The sequence below is a fragment of the Bombina bombina genome, chromosome 2 (genome assembly GCF_027579735.1).
Source record: "Bombina bombina isolate aBomBom1 chromosome 2, aBomBom1.pri, whole genome shotgun sequence".
NCBI classification, from domain to species: domain Eukaryota; kingdom Metazoa; phylum Chordata; class Amphibia; order Anura; family Bombinatoridae; genus Bombina; species Bombina bombina.
The window spans coordinates 1,426,643,586-1,426,667,044 of NC_069500.1; the positions used below are offsets into that span (position 1 = coordinate 1,426,643,586).

Here is a 23,459-nt window from a genome sequence, read left to right on the forward strand (position 1 = left end):
TATCTGCCACTAACTGTATCCCAGCTTACTGCATACACAGCCTGTACCCCCTGTTCTCTTATAGCTGATATCTGCCACTAACTGTATCCCAGCTTACTGCATACACAGCCTGTACCCCTGTTCCCTTATAGCTGATATCTGCCGCTAACTGTATCCCAGCTTACTGCATACACAGCCTGTACCCCCTGTTCTCTTATAGCTGATATCTGCCACTAACTGTATCCCAGCTTACTGCATACACAGCCTGTACCCCCTGTTCTCTTATAGCTGATATCTGCCACTAACTGTATCCCAGCTTACTGCATACACAGCCTGTACCCCTGTTCCCTTATAGCTGATATCTGCCACTAACTGTACCCCAGCTTACTGCATACACAGCCTGTACTCCTGTTCCCTTATAGCTGATATCTGCCACTAACTGTACCCTAGCTTACTGCATATAGACATACAGATCAGTACAACCACAAACATCACACTATTTGTTTCAGAGAAAAGCTGTGGTTGTTTTGGGGAAAATGACTTATTTTGGTTCTAATATTTTTCCTTTAAAAACTCAGTTATTTGATTTATTTATTTAAACCTATAAAGCACTTGGTGATAGTCCAGCTTTGATCTGATCTGTTGAAAAACAAACAGAAAAAATATTTTGATTAACTTGTACACACATGTATGTGACCTGTCTGAAACTACAGGAAAGGGCTGTCAAAAAAGAAAGTCAAATAATGAAATAAATAAATATAAAGATATAAAAGTCAATACCAAATTCACCTCCTTACTGTAAGTTCTTTGAACCAGCACTAATCTGATATCTGTATGTATTTTTATATGTATAGGTGCACGTCTTATCTGTAATGTTAACAGAGTGCTATAACCATGACATTATTATCTATGTTTTTATTCCCTTTATAACTTAGGAAAAACAAGGGAGTTCGGAAGAATTGTGTGTGAAGGCTGGTATCAGAAACAATAAACCTCAGCTGGTAATCAATTTAAATATTTATAAGCTTCTTCTGAGCAACAGGTAAGAAGCAAGCTGCAAGTTGAAAGTATATCTTGGAATAATATCCATGCGCTAAACAGCGCAAAAGTTCACAAGCGGCGCAATAAAGGAACCCCTTAAAGACCCACGTCTATTTGGCAACAACAAGAATATATATATATATATATAATATTAGGCAGTGAAAAAGCCAGTATTTACCTTCGGCCGAGCCCCTTGCTCTCGTCTGCCAGATATTCCTGTTCTCAGGGTCTAGGGGAAACAGCGTGTAGTAGCTCCGTAGCTCTTTGTCGTCGGAATTCAGTCAGGAGGTGTGTAAACACTTGAACCAATCACTGTCCAGATGCGTGTGACGTCATCCGTTACAGGAGCCCATCCGCCAATCTCAGGTGGGGAATCACGGAGCCGGACCCAATCACGGTCGGGGAATCACAGAGCCAGACCCAACGATGCTGGACACAGATGAAGCAGTAGCAGCTTACACAGCTGAGGTCCGGGAGGAACAGTCTCTGCTTATTCTGGCAATGAGCAAGCAAAATCAACGAAGGATAGCAGAGACTGTTGTATAAAAAATAAAACTTTATTCGAACTTTATGTTAAAAGCAGCCAAAAAGCGGAAGCTGACAGCTATGACTAAGGCTTTTTAGCCGAAACGCGTAAGCTTTGTCCTCAGTGGGATGTAGTGTCTCATGTCTTGCTAGGAGGGTGCCTCTGCTTTTTTGCTGCTTTTAACAAAAAGTTTGAATAAAGTTTTATTTTTTTATACAACAGTCTCTGCTATCCTTCGTTGATTTTGTTTATTCCCTTTATGCCAGGGGGTAAGTGCTTAGATCGGAAAAAGGTTCTGATGTAAACATGACCTGAATGATTGAAATCACACAATTATCAATGCGATAATGAGATTTCAATGTTAGGACAGCATTGAATGTCCTAATGATGTGAAGGGGTTAACAATGCTATGAAAATAACTATAATAATCCATATGTCCCTACATCTGTGCAAATTAAGGTTGGAAATTTGAAACCCTTTGCTACCGTGAACTTCAAAGAATTTGTTGAAAATACCGGAGACATTTTACCTTTTTTGCTATCACTGCATTTAAACAGAATTTTTTTTGGTTTATAAATTACAACTGTAATATAACAGTCTAGTCTCATTTTGGTATATTTCATGCCACCATTTTGCAGTCAAATGGGATCACATTAAAAAAATTGTTAATTGTTTCACAAACTTTGGGTTTCTCACTGAAATGATTTCCATATCTCTTGTGTAATAATGATAATTGCTTTTTGGTAAATAGAAGCCTAATTGCAGCTGCGCACAAAACTATTATTACCGGCAGTGAAGGGGCTAATTATTTAGCTGATAAGGGTAATATTACTGTGCTGTAGGCATTACCCTCCCACCTCCTGATCCCTCCCAAACAGCTCTCAACCCCCCCTCCCACAGTCACATGCACCCACACACTCCTCACCACCATCTTAGGTACTGATAAACAGTCTGCCAGTATGATATTTTAGGGCTTTTGGTTTTTTAATTTATATTTTTTAATTTTTTATTTTCTGCAGTGTAGGATCCCCCCTAATCTCTCACTTCCCTGATCTTTCCCATATAGCTTTCTAACCCTCCCCCTCCATCTGCCAGTACCCAGTTTATCACTATTTTTAATAATGTTATTATTTATTTATTTAATATTTTTCTGTAGTGCAGGGGTCCCCCTCAATCATTATACATGGTGCCCTCACCCCATATTCCTTTATCATTTTAAGGCATATGCTGGAACCTCAGGAACAGAAAGTTCTGGTTGTCACTTAAATCTATGTTATGCCATACGATGGGCTATATACCACATGACGTAGATCTACGTTTGAATGGATTAAAGGGTTAGCTAAACTATATGAGAATTCATCTGTCCAAATAAAAGCCAGTTCTAACAAATTAAACTAGGCCCTCATTGTCTAAGCATTAAAATTATGGTAAACTTTAAATGTTTTAAAATCAGGTTGGGAATCTAAGCAATATGGACTTTAATTGATCACTTCTAATTAATGAGCTGTAATTTGCTTTTTAATCTAGTCGTGCCATCCTTATACCCTGCTCTCTGGCTGCCCACTTCAAAAGTCGTCATTTTTGGGAGCTAACGGTTTGAAATTGTTGTCCAATCGATGCTCTAGCTACAAAAAAACAGTTCAAGCCGTTAGCTCACAAAAATATAAGTTTTGAAGTGGGCGGCCAGAGAGCAGGGTATTAGGGTGGCACAACTAGATTAAAAAGCAAGTTACAGCACATATTAATTTGAAGTGATCAATTAAAGGGATAGTAAGCACCCAAAATATTATTTTTTAAAAATATATATATAATCTCTTTATTTCCCATTCCCCATTTTTTCATAACCAACACTGTTATAGAAATATAAATTATTTTCGCTGTAATTACCTTGTATCTAAGCTTCTGCAGACTGCCCCCTTATCTCAGGTTTTTTGACAGACTGGCATTTTAGGCAATTAGTGCTGACTCTTAAATAATTTCACGTGCATGAGCACAATGTTATTTATATGAAACACAGGAACTAATGCCCTCTAGCTGTGAAAAAGTGTCAAATGCATTTAGATAAGAGGCAGACTTCAAGGGCTTAGAAATTAGAATTAGAGCCCACTTAGGTTTAGCTTTCAGCTAAGAATATCAAGAGAACAAAGCAAATTTGATGATACAAGTGAATTAGAAAGTTGTTTAAAATCACATGCCATATCTGAATCATGAAAGTTCAATTTGGACTTTACTATCGATTTTAAGTCCCTGTAAAATATCCCTTAGATTCCAGACCTAGTTTTAAAACGTGCACGACACTGAGGTCCTATGAGCCCACCTAGTTTACTCGTAAATAAAGCATACAAAGCAAATTGAGAAATAACACAATTTATAGTGCATGGTATGTGGAACATCATTTGTGGACAAACAATATGAGCTTAACCCTTATAAAAAAAAATTTTTTAAACGGAGTACATGTTGCTTTTTTATTGTCTCTGCTAATCATTAAAACAATGTAAATTTTATGACGAAACAACAGCACATCTGTGCAAGTGAACCCACTGCTGTTTATTAAAGTGATAGATCCATAAACAGCATTGTTTCAAACTGAACTTAGCCCTTAATCATGCTAAAGTGCTCAGTGCAGCCTAAAATGTCGCTTTTATGGATCTATCCCTGTAGTAAAGAACGATGGGTTCACTTGCACAGAAGTGCTGTTGTGCTGACCATCATTTGTAAACCTGTCAAGCACTTCATTTCTTTCGTCTTTTGCTTTTTATTATTTTGATCCCAACTAAAACAATGAGGGTGATAAGGATGGAGGACAGTCGACTTCCCATGATCGTCCAGGCCAAAGTATTAAAACCCACAGAGCTGGAGTTAGTTGCACAGTAGCAGACATCTGGCACTTGTGTCCCAACTTGTACTTCACCTGCAGACAAAGATGGTTGTGAGTTATGATGTTTACGTATATATTTATATTATCTAAACACAACAGACAGGAATAACCAGCTTATAAAAACATGCAGGATCATCACGTGCCTAGGATCTAGGTATTTGTGCTAAATAGCTGTAAGCTGTATAACACATTAAATCATATAGTTATATTATAGCCAAAGGGATGTATTATGTCAGTTGGGTGAAATAAAGTAGGCATGTATAGCTACATGACACCTTTAGTAAACAACCCTGATAGATTTAAGAAAAACTTCAAGACCATTTAATCTTGCACCTAAATCCATCTGACATGGTCACTATCATCTAACTAAACCTGCCTGTTGTTTAATGGTAGACATTCCCATCTGATATGGTCACTATCATCTAACTAAACCTGCCTGTTGTTTAATGGTAGACATTCCCATCTGATATGGTCACTATCAGCTAACTAAACCTGCCTCTTGTATAATGGTAGATATTCCCATCTGATATGGTCACTATCAGCTAACTAAACCTGCCTCTTGTATGATGGTATATACTCCCATCTGACATGGTCACTATCAGCTAACTAAACCTGCCTCTTGTGTGATGGTAAATATTCCCATCTGATATGGTCACTATCAGCTAACTAAACCTGCCTCTTGTGTGATGGTAAATATTCCCATCTGATATGGTCACTATCAGCTAACTAAACCTGCCTCTTGTGTGATGGTAAATATTCCCATCTGATATGGTCACTATCAGCTAACTAAACCTGCCTCTTGTGTGATGGTAAATATTCCCATCTGATATGGTCACTATCAGCTAACTAAACCTGCCTCTTGTGTGATGGTAAATATTCCCATCTGATATGGTCACTATCAGCTAACTAAACCTGCCTCTTGTGTGATGGTAAATATTCCCATCTGACATGGTCACTATCAGCTAACTAAACCTGCCTCTTGTATAATGGTAGATATTCCCATCTGATATGGTCACTATCAGCTAACTAAACCTGCCTCTTGTGTTGGTAAATATTCCCATCTGACATGGTCACTATCAGCTAACTAAACCTGCCTCTTGTGTGATGGTAAATATTCCCATCTGACATGGTCACTATCAGCTAACTAAACCTGCCTCTTGTGTGATGGTAAATATTCCCATCTGACATGGTTACTATCAGCAAACTAAACCTGCCTCCTGTGTGATGGTAGATACTCCCATCTGACATGGTCACTATCAGATAACTAAGCCTACCTCTTGTATGATGGTATATACTCCCATCTAAAATGGTCACTATCATCTAACTAAACCTGCCTCTTGTATAATGGTAGATATTCCCATCTGATATGGTCACTATCAGCTAACTAAACCTGCCTCTTGTATGATGGGTATGTACTCCCATCTGAAATCGTCACTATCATCTAACTAAATATGCCTCCTGTGTGATGGTAGATACTCCCATCTGACATGGTCACTATCATCTAACTAAAAATGCCTCATGTATGATGGTAGATATTCCCATATGATATGGTCACTATCAGCTAACTAAACCTGCCTCTTGTATGATGGTATATACTCCCATCTAAAATGGTCACTATCATCTAACTAAACCTGCCTCTTGTATAATGGTAGATATTCCCATCTGATATGGTCACTATCAGCTAACTAAACCTGCCTCTTGTATGATGGTATATACTCCCATCTGACATGGTCACTATCATCTAACTAAACCTGCCTCTTTTTTGATGGTAAATATTACAATCTGACATGGTCACTATCATCTAACTAAACCTGCCCATTGTGTGATGGTAAATTTTCCCATCTGACATGGTCACTATCATCTAACTAAACCTGCCTCTTGTGTGATGGTAAATATTCCCATCTGACATGGTCACTATCAGCTAACTAAACCTGCCTCTTGTGTGATGGTAAATTTTCCCATCTGACATGGTCACTATCATCTAACTAAACCTGCCTCTTGTGTGATGGTAAATTTTCCCATCTGACATGGTCACTATCATCTAACTAAACCTGCCTCTTGTGTGATGGTAAATATTCCCATCTGACATGGTCACTATCATCTAACTACACCTGCCTCTTGTGTGATGGTAAATATTCCCATCTGACATGGCCACTATCATCTAACTACACCTGCCTCTTGTGTGATGGTAAATATTCCCATCTGACATGGTCACTATCATCTAACTAAACCTGCCTCTTGTGTGATGGTAAATATTCCCATCTGACATGGTCACTATCATCTAACTAAACCTGCCTCTTGTGTGATGGTAAATATTCCCATCTGACATGGCCACTATCATCTAACTACACCTGCCTCTTGTATGATGGTAAATATGTGCAAGTGAAAGGAAATACAAGGATGCCTAAAGGCTTTGGTTTATATCACTCACAGCTCTGGATAGACATATTAATGGTATTATTTGTAACCTCTTGCCTAAAGTATCTATCACATTTCCTGTACAATACACACCTTCCACCTTCCCACATCTTTTTGTCATGAATTTAAGAATCAACCTTTGCATATTCTATCACATATAGCTTAGTATCTTGTTTATTATTAAATACTCTAAATAATATCTTTAGATCACAGTACTAAACTAATAAACTGAAATCATTGATCACTGTATTATAAATGTGTAAATGTCAACTTCAAGAGACCATAAAGGAAAAAATAAATTTTTCCAGTTTCGACAATGAGCCAGATGACAAGTGAAGCGCAAAATATCGAGTGCTTCCATAGGCTCAAACAGGAGCCTTGCTCTCATGCCACGAGACACGGCATGTGAACCTAGTGCAGCAAAGAGGGTAAGTAGTGCAGCAATTTGAAATATATATGTACTGTATATGATTATTATAGATCTATAATTATGTATTAATATGTGTATATTATATTAACATATAAATGTATATTTATATAAGCATATACATATACAGTGTATTTACTGGGAACACACAGTTCACATAGACTGCAATGTAAAGGCAACACTCCACAGCCACCACTTGTTATCCTAAATACGGCCTAGTGCAGTCGTTTTTTATTGAAAACATGCTACATTTTTTATCGCGTAAAAAAAAAATAAAAGACCCTCTATTTTGAGGGCATTTGTGGCACTTTTAGAAAATTGACCAGAGATCGGATCTCTGGTTATTTTCCTGAGTGCTAATTGCTACCGTAAGCTTGTGGTAGCAATAACTAGCCACTTGTAATGGCTGGTTATTTCTCGTGCACTCACAAACTGGCAAATTTGCCCATTTGTGGGCGTGTGATAAATTAGCGCTCCACTTGTAATCTAGCCCACAGTGTGCTCAAAGTGTCCAATTTACTTCTATTATAACATTTGATTTATTCTCATTGTATCATTTGTTAAACAGTAAATCTAGGTAGCCTCATAGGGCTCAGAAGTGTCTTCTATGATAGTTGTGTTTGCATCAATGTATAATATTACTACAAACAATGCTGTAATGCACTGCTGCCATATTTTGCTAAACTATTTCCTAGTGGTGAACCTCTGCATAAAAATACTGTAAAAACATACCCCCCCCCCCATTAGCTGTACTTTCCGCAGACATTTATAGCACATTTAGGCCTAGATTACAAGTGAAGTGATACCAACACACGCAATCACATTGCCTGGAAGCTTTGCGCTTACAAGAGCACACTTCCATTGACTCCAATGGGAGCCTCGTTCTCAGGCCGTGAGACACAGCAAAGAACCGAGCACAGCGCAGGGGGTAAGTCATGCAGCAATGGGCAGCAAATTAAAAATATATATGTATATTAATTAACTTACCACTTGTAATGGCTAGTTATTTAACGCGTGCCTGTAAACAGATAAACTTGCCCCTTTACAGACACAAAATAAAATAGCGCTCCACTTGTAATCTAGCACATAATGTATAAAAGTATGGAGTAAAATGCTCATCCTAACAGAAAATTACATTGTATTCTGTGAGTGCCTGGTGTGGTATTTGTGGGAAGGTGTATTAGACTAAAATTGATCTATCATTTTTTCCCTTACTGTGCCCAAGATACATGGTGTATGGCTGGAATCCCTAAAGGTCTCTGTGCTGGTGAGATTCTATAAGAATGCTCTGCAGTACTTTTATTTCCGTATGGTCTAACGGTAATGTAGCCCTTAGGTGTTAGACAAAAGGACTGAAAGTGCTTTTACATAGGGATCCATTGAAACACAATTATTCATGTCCATGTATAACAAAATATATATTTATGTATTAATGTGTGTATATTCATACATATCCATAAATAAACACATAGATATATCTGTATTCATTCATGTACATATATATATAAACACATAGATATATCTGTATTCATTTGTGTACATATATATAAACACATAGATATATCTGTATTCATTTGTGTACATATATATAAACACATAGATATATCTGTATTCATTTGTGTACATAAATATAAACACATAGATATATCTGTATTCATTCGTGTACATATATAAACACATAGATATATCTGTATTTATTTGTATACATATATATAAACACATAGATATATCTGTATTCATTCGTGTACATAAATATAAACACATAGATATATCTGTATTCATTTGTGTACATATATATAAACACATAGATATATCTGTAAAAAATCATAAATCCCAGCCACTGAGTCTTAGAATCAAGAAGTTTTTATTCTTCAACAAAAGATATGATCAAATTGATCTTTCACACTATGCAATCATAACAACCATCAAGGAAACATCTGATGTAGGTTCACTCAGATCCACACATACCCCATCCACCAAACACATCCGTGTGTAACCCTCAGCACAAATTTTTAAAGAAAGAAAACATCAGAAGAACATCAGAAAAACAAAATGAAAACTATATTATCACTCCCAGGGCATCCCCAGGGAGTGAAATTCGACACCACCCACTAAGGACTTTGTAAGATTTAGAACCATTAAGAGTGTCCGCTAAATCCGTAACTCTGTAATATTATGTGAACCAAGAGTGTCTCGTACTGTTGCGGATACTCCTAAAACAAGAGTGTCTCGTACGTTACAAATCTTCCAACTGTAACAATGTGTAATTATTTGAAAACCATCAGCAACTATCTTATTGCCACTGTATGAAGGCGGTCACAGGAAACATAACATGTTACAGTATTTGTAATCCATCACAGTGAATTCTGGTAACGACTTTAATGACAAGTCTTGTAGTTGTAAGAGTATTACGGTTCAAATGTCCCTTTAACCTGACATGCTTCTGGCCATGTAATGTATTGCGGGGAGCTGCAAGCGTACTTTCGGCCCAAACACACACCCTCTTCACACTTCACTCACGGTATCCTGCACTACATCATCCTTGTAATGCCTTTATTGGAGAGGATACAGTACATTCCACATTTCACTTTTACCAAAACTGCGAGTATCTCATACCCTCATGGCAGTTAGTGGCCTTTAATGTGTTGAAAATAAAGAAAATGCTTAAGCAGCAGTGTTACCTCCTTCAGCGTATGTGTGCATATCTCGGTAATACCGTGAGGCTCTCTGTCTTCAGTGTGGTTCTATGGACCCCCCAGTGTAGAATTCTGGTCTCACCTCGCAGTTTCTGTGGCTCAGATAGCAAGATATACAGGTCTCTGCGGAGACGCCACCGCAGAGACCTGTATATCTTGCTATCTGAGCCACAGAAACTGCGAGGTGAGACCAGAATTCTACACTGGGGGGTCCATAGAACCACCCTGAAGACAGAGAGCCTCACGGTATTACCGAGATATGCACACATACGCTGAAGGATGTAACACTGCTGCTTAAGCATTTTCTTTATTTTCAACACATTAAAGGCCACTAACTGCCATGAGGGTATGAGATACTCGCAGTTTTGGTAAAAGTGAAATGTGGAATGTACTGTATCCTCTCCAATAAAGGCATTACAAGGATGATGTAGTGCAGGATACCGTGAGTGAAGTGTGAAGAGGGTGTGTGTTTGGGCCGAAAGTACGCTTGCAGCTCCCCGCAATACATTACATGGCCAGAAGCATGTCAGGTTAAAGGGACATTTGAACCGTAATACTCTTACAACTACAAGACTTGTCATTAAAGTCGTTACCAGAATTCACTGTGATGGATTACAAATACTGTAACATGTTATGTTTCCTGTGACCGCCTTCATACAGTGGCAATAAGATAGTTGCTGATGGTTTTCAAATAATTACACATTGTTACAGTTGGAAGATTTGTAACGTACGAGACACTCTTGTTTTAGGAGTATCTGCAACAGTACGAGACACTCTTGGTTCACATAATATTACAGAGTTACGGATTTAGCGGACACTCTTAATGGTTCTAAATCTTACAAAGTCCTTAGTGGGTGGTGTCGAATTTCACTCCCTGGGGACGCCCTGGGAGTGATAATATAGTTTTCATTTTGTTTTTCTGATGTTCTTCTGATGTTTTCTTTCTTTAAAAATTTGTGCTGAGGGTTAGACACGGATGTGTTTGGTGGATGGGGTATGTGTGGATCTGAGTGAACCTACATCAGATGTTTCCTTGATGGTTGTTATGATTGCATAGTGTGAAAGATCAATTTGATCATATCTTTTGTTGAAGAATAAAAACTTCTTGATTCTAAGACTCAGTGGCTGGGATTTATGATTTTTTATTATTATTATACAGTCTGTGACCGGACTTTATCCCGTGCCTGAGCATATTGTCTAGAAAGGGTGGTGCGGTCACACTATATCTTATAGATATATCTGTATTCATTCATGTACATAAATATAAACACATAGATATATCTGTATTCATTCGTGTACATAAATATAAACACATAGATATATCTGTATTCATTTGTGTACATATATATAAACACATAGATATATCTGTATTTATTCGTGTACATATATATAAACACATAGATATATCTGTATTCATTTGTGTACATATATATAAACACATAGATATATCTGTATTCATTCATGTACATAAATATAAACACATAGATATATCTGTATTCATTCGTGTACATAAATATAAACACATAGATATGTCTGTATTCATTTGTGTACATATATATAAACACATAGATATATCTGTATTTATTAGTGTACATATATATAAACACATAGATATATCTGTATTCATTTGTGTACATAAATATAAACACATAGATATATCTGTATTTATTCGTGTACATATATATATTGCTGTGTTGTTGCGATCTGGGTTAAGAGAGCTGTGGTTGTGAGGCTCTATTCAAGTCTATGAGGGGAAAAATCATCCACGATTGTGCGTGTTGTTCAGCACGAGGATGTGATCACAAGGGAGCGATATTTGTGCTTGCAACCTGTAATCTCACCCTCAGTATCGCACACGGAAAAAACTAAACTACTGGAGATTGTGGGTTTGCAGAAGCGCAGATATGCGCTCAACTCGTAATCTAGCCCTAATTACTCTGGAAGGAAAACCTGTGCATATGAAAATAACAGTAATTTTTTAGCTACCGTGCACTGAAAACAGCGTAATTTGATTTGCATTAGGTGTAATATTAAAGTGTAACAGACATTTGATAAATCTGCCCCATAATGTACACTTTCAAACAACTTTACAATTTGACATTTTTGTTATAAAATGTGCTTCATTCTCTTGGTGTTGAAGAAGCAGCCAGTGAGGCAGTGAGATCAGCAGCTAGATCCCACTAGTGCATTGCTTTTCCTGAGTCTGCCTATGTATTATTTTCAACAAAAATTGTTTGGAAAGTTGTTTTAAATTGTTTGCTCTATCTGAATCATGAAAGAAAAAAATGGGTTTCATAACCCTTCAGAGATATATAGTCTATGCACTCATGGACCAGAACCCTTAAGGCTTATACTGTATAAGGTAAGAATATTTGACCAAGCGTATATCCCACTAGATCATGTCCTGAATTACATCCTATTACAACAGAATCTGATGAACCCCAGGATATACCAATACCATTCTGTAGGCTGAGCTTCATAAATCAATTTACAAGCTGAAGATCTCATTGATCACCAAAGCTATTAGGTCTCATCCCCATAAAACAGATTAAAAGAATATGGTCACTATCAGCTAACTAAACCTGCCTCTTGTGTGATGGTAAATATTCCCATCTGACATGGTCACTATCAGCTAACTAAACCTGCCTCTTGTGTGATGGTAAATATTCCCATCTGACATGGTCACTATCAGCTAACTAAACCTGCCTCTTGTGTGATGGTAAATATTCCCATCTGACATGGTCACTATCAGCTAACTAAACCTGCCTCTTGTGTGATGGTAAATATTCCCATCTGACATGGTCACTATCAGATAACTAAACCTGCCTCTTGTATGATGGTATATACTTCCATCTAAAATGGTCACTATCATCTAACTAAACCTGCCTCTTGTATAATGGTAGATATTCCCATCTGATATGGTCACTATCAGCTAACTAAACCTGCCTCTTGTATGATGGGTATGTACTCCCATCTGAAATGGTCACTATCATCTAAATAAATATGCCTCCTGTTTGATGGTAGATACTCCCATCTGACATGGTCACTATCATCTAACTAAAAATGCCTCATGTATGATGGTAGATTTTCCCATATGATATGGTCACTATCAGCTAACTAAACCTGCCTCTTGTATGATGGTATATACTCCCATCTAAAATGGTCACTATCATCTAACTAAACCTGCCTCTTGTATAATTGTAGATATTCCCATCTGATATGGTCACTATCAGCTAAATAAACCTGCCTCTTGTATGATGGTATGTACTACCATCTGAAATGGTCACTATCATCTAACTAAACCTGCCTCTTGTGTTATGGTAGAAAATCCCATTTAAAATGGTCACTATCATCTAACTAACCCTGCTTCTTGTATAATGGTAGATAGTCCCATCTGATATGGTCACTATCAGCTAACTAAATCTGCCTCATTGTATGATGGTATATACTCCCATCTGATATGGTCACTATCAGCTAACTAAACCTGTCTCTTGTATGATGGGTATGTACTCCCATCTGAAATGATCACTATCATCTAAATAAATATGCCTCCTGTTTGATGTAAGATACTCCCATCTGACATGGTCACTATCATCTAACTAAAAATGCCTCATGTATGATGGTAGATATTCCCATATGATATGGTCACTATCAGCTAACTAAACCTGCCTCTTGTATGATGGTATATACTCCCATCTAAAATGGTCACTATCATCTAACTAAACCTTCCTCTTGTATAATGGTAGATATTCCCATCTGATATGGTCACTATCAGCTAACTAAACCTGCCTCTTGTATGATGGTATGTACTCCCATCTGAAATGGTCACTATCATCTAACTAAACCTGCCTCTTGTGTTATGGTAGACACTCCCATCTAAAATGGTCACTATCATCTAACTAAACCTGCCTCTTGTATAATGGTAGATAGTCCCATCTGATATGGTCACTATCAGCTAACTAAACCTGCCTCTTGTATGATGGTATATACTCCCATCTTACATGGTCACTATCATCTAACTAAACCTGCCTCTTGTGTGATGGTAAATATTACCATCTGACATGGTCACTATCATCTAACTAAACCTGCCCATTGTGTGATGGTAAATTTTCCCATCTGACATGGTCACTATCATCTAACTAAACCTGCCTCTTGTATGATTGTAAATATTCCCATCTGACATGGTCACTATCATCTAACTAAACCTGTCTCTTGTGTGATGGTAAATATTTCCATCTGACATGGTCACTATCATCTAACTAAACCTGCCTCTTGTATGATTGTAAATATTCCCATCTGACATGGTCACTATCATCTAGCTAAACCTGTCTCTTGTGTGATGGTAAATATTTCCATCTGACATGGTCACTATCATCTAACTAAACCTGCCCATTGTGTGATGGTAAATATTCCCTTCTGACATGGTCACTATCATCTAACTAAACCTGCCTCTTGTGTGATGGTAAATATTCCCAGCTGACATGGTCACTATCATCTAACTAAACCTGCCTCTTGTGTGATGGTAAATATTCCCATCTGACATGGTCACTATCATCTAACTAAACCTGCCTCTTGTGTGATGGTAAATATTCCCATCTGACATGGTCACTATCATCTAACTAAACCTGCCTCTTGTGTGATGGTAAATATTCCCATCTGACATGGTCACTATCATCTAACTAAACCTGCCTCTTGTGTGATGGTAAATATTCCCATCTGACATGGCCACTATCATCTAACTACACCTGCCTCTTGTATGATGGTAAATATGTGCAAGTGAAAGGAAATACAAGGATGCCTAAAGGCTTTGGTTTATATCACTCACAGCTCTGGATAGACATATTAATGGTATCATTTGTAACCTCTTGCCTAAAGTATCTATCACATTTCCTGTACAATACACACCTTCCACCTTCCCACATCTTTTTGTCATGAATTTAAGAATCAACCTTTGCATATTCTATCACATATAGCTTGGTATCTTGTTTATTATTAAATACTCTAAATAATATCTTTAGATCACAGTACTAAACTAATAAACTGAAATCATTGATCACTGTATTATAAATGTGTAAATGTCAACTTCAAGAGACCATAAAGGAAAAAATACATTTTTCCAGTTTCGACAATGAGCCAGATGACAAGTGAAGCGCAAAATATTGAGTGCTTATATAGGCTCAAACAGGAGCCTTGCTCTCATGCCACGAGACACAGCATGTGAACCTAGTGCAGCAAAGAGGGTAAGTAGTGCAGCAATTTGAAATATATATGTACTGTATATGATTATTATAGATCTATAATTATGTATTAATATGTGTATATTATATTAACATATAAATGTATATTTATATAAGCATATACATATACAGTGTATTTACTGGGAACACACAGTTCACATAGACTGCAATGTAAAGGCAACACTCCACAGCCACCACTTGTAATCCTAAATACGGCCTAGTGCAGTCGTTTTTTATTGAAAACATGCTACATTTTTTATCACATAAAAAATAAATAAAAGACCCTCTATTTTGAGGGCATTTGTGGCACTTTTAGAAAATTGACCAGAGATCGGATCTCTGGTTATTTTCCTGAGTGCTAATTGCTACCGTAAGCTTGTGGTAGCAATAACTAGCCACTTGTAATGGCTGGTTATTTCTCGTGCACCCACAAACTGGCAAATTTGTCCATTTGTGGTGGTGTGATAAATTAGCGCTCCACTTGTAATCTAGCCCACAGTGTGCTCAAAGTGTCCAATTTACTTCTATTATAACATTTGATTTATTCTCATTGTATCATTTGTTAAACAGTAAATCTAGGTAGCCTCATAGGGCTCAGAAGTATCTTAAGAACTCAATCGCCTAGATTTAGAGTTCTGCGTTAGCCGTCAAAACCAGCGTTAGGGGCTCCTAACGCTGGTTTTGGGCTACCGCAGGTATTTAGAGTCGTGTAGGTAAAGGTCTAACGCTCACTTTGCAGCCGCAACTTTTCCATAACGCAGATCCCCCTACGCCATTTGCGTATCCTATCTTTTCAATGGGATCTTTCTAACGCCGGTATTTAGAGTCTTGGCTGAAGTGAGCGTTAGAAATCTAACAACAAAACTCCAGCCGCAGAGAAAAGCCAGGAGTTAAGAGCTTTCTGGGCTAACGCCGGTTCATAAAGCTCTTAACTACTGTGCTCTAAAGTACACTAACACCCATAAACTACCTATGTACCCCTAAACCGAGGCCCCCCCACATTGCCGCCACTCTAATAAAAAAATTTAACCCGTAATCTGCCGACCGCACACCGCCACAACCTACATTATCCCTATGTACCCATAATCTGCTGCCCCTAACACCGCCGACCCCTATATTATATTTATTAACCCCTAATCTGCCGCCCCCAACGTCGCCGCCACCTACCTACAATTATTAACCCCTAATCTGCCGACCGGACCTCACCGCTACTATAATAAAGTTATTAACCCCTAATCCGCATCACTCCTGCCTCAATAACTTTATAATAAATAGTATTAACCCCTAATCTGCCCTCCCTAACATCACCGACACCTAACTTCAAGTATTAACCCCTAATCTGCCGACTGGACCTCACCGCTACTCTAATAAATTTATTAACCCCTAAAGCTAAGTCTAACCCTAACCCTAACACCCCCCTAAGTTAAATATAATTTTTATCTAACGAAATAAATTATTTCTTATTAAATAAATTATTCCTATTTAAAGCTAAATACTTACCTGTAAAATAAACTCTAATATAGCTACAATATAAATAATAATTATATTGTAGCTATTTTAGGATTAATATTTATTTTACAGGCAACTTTGTTTTTATTTTAACCAGGTACAATAGCTATTAAATAGTTAATAACTATTTAATAGCTACCTAGTTAAAATAATTACAAAATTACCTGTAAAATAAATCCTAACCTAAGTTACAATTAAACCTAACACTACACTATCAATAAATTAATTAAATAAAATACCTACAATTATCTACAATTAAACCTAACACTACACTATGAATAAATTAATTACATACAAATACCTACAAATAAATACAATTAAATAAACTAACTAAAGTACAAAATATAAAAAAAGAACTAAGTTACAAAAAATAAAAAAATAATTTACAAACATTATAAAAAGATTACAACAATTTTAAGCTAATTACACCTACTCTAAGCCCCCTAATAAAATAACAAAGCCCCCCAAAATAAAAAAAATGCCCTACCCTATTCTAAAATAAAAATTGAAAAGCTCTTTTACCTTACCAGCCCTTAAAAGGGCCTTTTGCGGGGCATGCCCCAAAGAATTCTGCTCTTTTGCCTGTAAAAAAAAACATACAATACCCCCCCCAACATTACAACCCACCACCCAAATACCCCTAATCTAACCCAAACCCCCCTTAAATAAACCTAACACTAAGCCCCTGAAGATCTTCCTACCTTGTCTTCACCACGCCGGGTATCACCGACCGTCCACAAGAGGCTCCGAAGTCTTCATCCAAGCCCAAGCGGGGGCTGAAGAGGTCCATCATCGGGCTGAAGGGGTCAATCATCCGGCTGAAATCTTGATCCAAGCGGGGGCTGAAGAGATCCATCATCCGGCTGAAGTCTTGATCCAAGCGGGGGTGATCGGAACAGCCAATAGAATGCGAGCTCAATCGGATTGAACTTGAATTTGATTGGCTGATTCCATCAGCCAATTAGAATTTTCCTACCTTAATTCCGATTGGCTGATAGAATCCTATTAGCCAATCGGAATTCGAGGGACGCCATCTTGGATGACGTCCCTTAAAGGAACCGTCATTCGTCGGGAAGTCGTCGGCCAGGATTTATGTTCCGCGTCGGCGGGATGAAGATGGATCCGGAAGAAAGAAGATTGAAGATGCGCTTGATAGAAGACTTCAGCCGGATGATGGACCTCTTCAGCCCGATGATGGACCTCTTCAGCTCCCGCTTGGATCAAGACTTCAGCCGGATGATGGATCTCTTCAGCCCCCGCTTGGATCAAGACTTCAGCCGGATGATGGATCTCTTCAGCCCCCGCTTGGTTCAAGACTTCAGCCGGATGATGGACCTCTTCAGCCCGATGATGGACCTCTTCAGCCCCCGCTTGGGCTTAGATGAAGACTTCAGAGCCTCTTGTGGACGGATCAGTGATACCCGGCGTGGTGAAGACAAGGTAGGGAGATCTTCAGGGGCTTAGTTTTTTTACAGGCAAAAGAGCAGAATTCTTTGGGGCATGCCCCGCAAAAGGCCCTTTTAAGGGCTGGTAAGGTAAAAGAGCTTTTCAATTTTTATTTTAGAATAGGGTAGGGCCTTTTTTTATTTTGGGGGGCTTTGTTATTTTATTAGGGGGCTTAGAGTAGGTGTAATTAGCTTAAAATTGTTGTAATCTTTTTATAATGTTTGTAAATAATTTTTTTATTTTTTGTAACTTAGTTCTTTTTTTATTTTTTGTATTTTAGTTAGTTTATTTAATTGTATTTATTTGTAGGTATTTGTATGTAATTAATTTATTGATAGTGTAGTGTTAGGTTTAATTGTAGATAATTGTAGGTATTTTATTTAATTAATTTATTGATAGTGTAGTGTTAGGTTTAATTGTAGATAATTGTAGGTATTTTATTTAATTAATTTATTGATAGTGTAGTGTAAGGTTTAATTGTAACTTAGGTTAGGATTTATTTTACAGGTAATTTTGTAATTATTTTAACTAGGTAGCTATTAAATAGTTATTAACTGTTTAATAGCTATTGTACCTGGTTAAAATAAATACAAAGTTGCCTGTAAAATAAATATTAATCCTAAAATAGCTACAATATAATTATTATTTATATTGTAGCTATATTAGGGTTTATTTTACAGGTAAGTATTTAGCTTTAAATAGGAATAATTTATTTAATAAGAAATAATTTATTTCGTTAGATAAAAATTATATATTTTTTTTTTTAATTTTTTTTTTTTATTGAGACAACATATTAAACAACAGTATGCCAATAGATATAAAATTGGAGGTACAATGTAATGTCATTGAATAATACAATTAAATGTCAAATATTGCATACTTTTATATAACAAAAAAAGAAAGAGTGAATAAGAAACATGGAAATAAGGATGAAAGCAAGTCTATACGGTAAATGGGTCTCTTTTCTGGAAGTAACGCTTTGTAAATACAGGTTTCGATATTGAGTCTGTGTTTAAAGATGATATTGGTACTCAGCATGATAGAGATATAGAATACTGGGATTTATGTAGGACGGACATAATGGGTTATAGAGGGGAAGAGAGAGGAGAAGAGAAGCAGGGAGAGAGGAGAGAGAAAGAAAAAAAAAAAAAAAAAAAAAAAAAAAGGGGAGAGGGGGTGAAGGAACGGGAAAGCAGAAGATGATTAATGAGTCTATGGTGTGGTTTAAGGGCTTGAGGACCAGTTGGGGAACCTAGTGAGCCATGGGAGCCAAATTTCATAGAAGGCATTAGTGCTATCAAGTACTCTGAACGAGTATTGTTCCATTTGGCCAATGTAATGTGTAGATGAGATTACCTGAGAAAGAGTTGGCGACCTCTCCTCTCTCCAAGCTCTAGCTAGGGACAGTTTTGTGGCCATGAGGACATACATCGTGAGTGCTTCTCCAGAGGTGGTAAGGTCAGACATTCGCATGTGTAAAAGGGCAACCTCAGGGGTAAATGGGGGGGTGAGGCCTAATGCCCGAAGGAGTGTAAATACTTTCTTCCATAATGGCTGAATTATTGGGCAAGACCACCATATGTGGAGTGGAGAACCAAGCATCTTGCATCCTCTCCAGCACTCTGGAGATTGGGAGTGATAGATCTTGTGTAGGATGGTTGGTACATGGTGCCAACGGACCAAAATCTTATAATGTAGTTCCCACAGTGTGGCACAATGGAGGATCTTTTTGGTTGTTTTAATTCTGGCATGCCAATCCTCTAGAGTAAGGGTGAGACCGATTTCTCTCTCCCAGGCCTGATGCTGTGAGATTTTTTGCGAAGGAGCCGGGTTAATAAGTAAATTGTAGTGAAGGGTCAGGAGATGTCGGAGAGCGTGAGCTCCCCGCCATGCTTTCTCCCATGTGGTTAAAGGGCGTAAAGTTTGTTTAGGGTAACCCCAAGTGCGTAAGCGAGTGCTCAATCGGAATCCCTCAAAGTGTAATTTAGGTGGAAGTTGAAATTTCGCACACATTGCTGGGTGTGAGAGCCATGTGTCTAGCTCATAGAGGTCGGAGACCTGTAGTGCGTGTACCTGTGGCCATAGGTCATGGTGGGAGTCTGGAAGGCAGAAGAGAGCGGCAGAGATTGTCATGGCTGGAGAGGGGTGGGGGGAGATGTCTGAGTGGTGTCTGATTTGGTCCCAAAATCGGAGTGTGTGTCTGAAAATAGGATGCAGGCCATCAACGTCTCGTCTGTGATGGGGGGGGATCCAGATTATGTCGGGGAGGGTTATATTTGAGGGCAATAGTGAGGATTCTAGAGAGTACCAGCAGAGATGTCTCTCAGGATCATTCCAGCGAAGGATATGTGAGAGTCTTGCGGCATTGTAATATGTGATCATATTCGGGAGAGCAAGGCCTCCCTGTAAGATCGGTTTTTCGAGTGTGCGGCCCGAAGTCCTAGGACGACGGTCTCTCCAGACATACGAAGTGATTAGACTTTGAAATCTATTAAGGAGTGGTCTCGGGATGTTGTAAGGAATAGATCTAAAAAGATATGTGACCTTGGGGAGGAAGGACATCTTTATCGCGGCAATACGGCCTGTCCAAGAGATCTCCCTAAACTCCCATGAATCTAGCAACTTCCTAAATTCCGGAAGTCTATCGGTATAATTCTGTGATATCGTGGTCAGGGGATCTGGGCTGAGGTGAACTCCTAGAATCTTAAGCGAAGAAGATTTCCATTGGAAGTGATAGGTGGACTGTAGTATAGAGAGGGTTTGCGGAGGGATGTTTATGGGAAGGGCCTCAGTTTTAGTTACATTCAATTTATAGAAGCATAGTGAACCGAATTTCTCGAGGAGAGTAAAGACTGCAGGGAGAGAAGTGTCAGGAGAAGTGAGGAAGAGAGTGATGTCATCTGCATAGAGGGAAATTTTATGGGTATGTGGACCTATTGTTAATCCTAATGTCTGAGGGTCTGATCTGATAGATTGAGCTAAGGGCTCTATAGTGAGGGCAAACAACAGTGGGGATAGGGGACAGCCCTGTCGGGTACCATTTGCAATCGTGAATTTGGGAGATTGGAACCCCACCCCGCGAACAGTAGCCGTGGGGCGGTTATAGAGAGTTTGAACCGCACCTACAAAGGAGGTAGGAAAACCAAAAATGGTCATCGCCTCCCATAGGAACTCCCACCTGACCCTGTTGAACGCTTTTTCTGCGTCTAGTGACAGGGCCAGGAAGGGGATTTGCCGGCAGTCCGCAAGATGTAGAATATCCAGGATTCGTCTAGTTGCATCGACTCCTTCTCTATTCGGGATAAAACCAACTTGATCGTTCGCTATAAGGGAGGGAATAACTTTTGCATCCCTATTGGCAAGGAGTTTGGCATATATTTTGGTGTCAGTGTTAATCAATGAGATTGGTCGATAGCTGCTGCACAAATCAGGGGGTTTACCCGGTTTTAAAATGGTAACTATTGTAGCTTCTAAAAATTCAGTTGCTAGAGGGGTACCTGATAGTACGTCTTGGAAGAACTTACCGAGGATAGGGAGGATCTGAGGTAAGAAAGTCTTGTATAACCTTGCTGTGAATCCGTCTGGGCCAGGGGCTTTCCCTAATTTTAGGTTGCGTATAACGTTTGAGATTTCTTGTGTGGTGAACGGGGATGTCAGAGGGGAGGAGTCCTCGGGAGATAATGAGGGGAGGGCAAGGGATCTAAGGAACTCAGAGATATGTTGGACTGAAGAGGCCGGAGATTCCAGATTGGACTCTATATTGTAAAGGTCAGAGTAATATTGCCTGAAGGTGTTGCCAATTTCACGAGGGGCAGTAGCCTGTGTCCCTAGGGGAGTGCGTATGGACATGATTCTGGCTTGGGCTGTGCGGTTTTTAAGTTTGTTGGCTAGAAGCGTGGAGGCTTTGTTAGCAAAATGGTAATAAATCCTTTTATACTTCTCTAACATGGATTGGGTTTTCTTGAGTTCAAGAGTTTGGATTTGTTTCATAGTGTCTGAGATTTTGTCATTGAGAGAGGGGGAGTATGTGTGAGATAGGTCTGCTCTAAGTTGGCGAAGCTGGATATTCAAAGAGGATAAGGAGGACTTGCCTTTTGCCCGAGCCTCCCATTCGAATTGGATGAGGTGGCCTCTCACCACTGCCTTCAGGGCGGCCCACTGGTTTTGTGCTGAGGTCTGATCATTGTCATTAAGGGAGATATAATCTGTGATTATGTTCTGTAGGGAAGTCTTAAGATGTGGGTCTGTAAGAGTCCAGTCCTGTAGGCGCCAAGTGAGAGGAGGTGGGCGGGTGTATGGGCCTATTTGCATGTGGAGTGAGTCATGATCTGACCACGAAACTGGGGAGATAGTAGTAGAATAGACATTGTCAAGGAACTTGGCACATACAAAAAAGTAGTCTATGCGCGTATGTGATCTATGTGGAAAAGAGTAGAAAGTGAATTCCTTATCTTGTGGGTGTAGAGCACGCCAAACGTCATATAAGTCATGTAGTGCTATTAGTGATTGGAGGGCTGAGGATAGGGAGTGGGTTGCTCTATCATTTCTAGAGAGTGGAGGTCCTAATCTGTCTAATTGTATATCCCATATGAGATTGAAGTCCCCTCCTATTATGAGGTCTCCCTGCTGTATAGAAGCTATAGACTTAAGTAAAGTTCTAAGGAAGTTGACTTGTTTACTATTCGGTGCATATATGTTAAGGAGGGTAACTAGGTGGGTATTTATTCTACAGACAGCGATAATATAGCGTGCTTGGGGATCTAACTCGGTATAGATCTGATCATAATGGACATTCTTGCCTATATAGATAGCTACCCCTCTAGATTTCGATGGGAATGTTGCATCTAGAAGTGTTGGGTAGTGTTTGGAGGTGTATCGTTTGGAATATACGTGAGTCCAGTGTGTCTCCTGAATGAAGGCGATGTCTACGTGGTTTTTACGTAAATAGTTAAAGAGGAGGCTTCGTTTGGTAGGGGAGTTCAAACCCTGAACATTAAGAGTTAGAAGATGTAGGCCTTTCATGGTGCACTTGGGTTGTGATCAGTGGATGGGGGTAGAGGGAAGAGAGAGAAGGACAAAGAAGGGGAGAGAGAAAGAAAAAAAAAAAAAAAAAAAAAGAAAAAGGGGGGGGGGGGAGGGGTCGGGTAGAGTCCGAAAAATGTGGATGAGTACCAATTATAGAGATAGGGAGCAAGAGTTAACTTCACTTATAAAGATATATATTTCGGGAAAAGGGAAACAGCGGGCCAGAGCCGCTTTGTATAAAAGGAGGAAAGGGATATGGGTAGGAAGGGGTGAGGAG

General features: G+C 38.7%; 1 protein-coding gene across 1 annotated transcript in view; it reads right to left on the reverse strand.

Annotated features, from left to right (window-relative positions):
• Positions 1-3,897: 3,897 nt before the first annotated feature.
• LOC128650439 (uncharacterized) overlaps positions 3,898-23,459 on the reverse strand; it is a 490,879-nt gene continuing 471,317 nt past the window's right edge. The window contains exon 5 of the mRNA XM_053704383.1: positions 3,898-4,457. Within this exon, the coding sequence (XP_053560358.1) occupies positions 4,279-4,457 (179 nt within the window). The 3' untranslated portion in view covers positions 3,898-4,278. The remainder of the gene's footprint in view (positions 4,458-23,459) is intronic.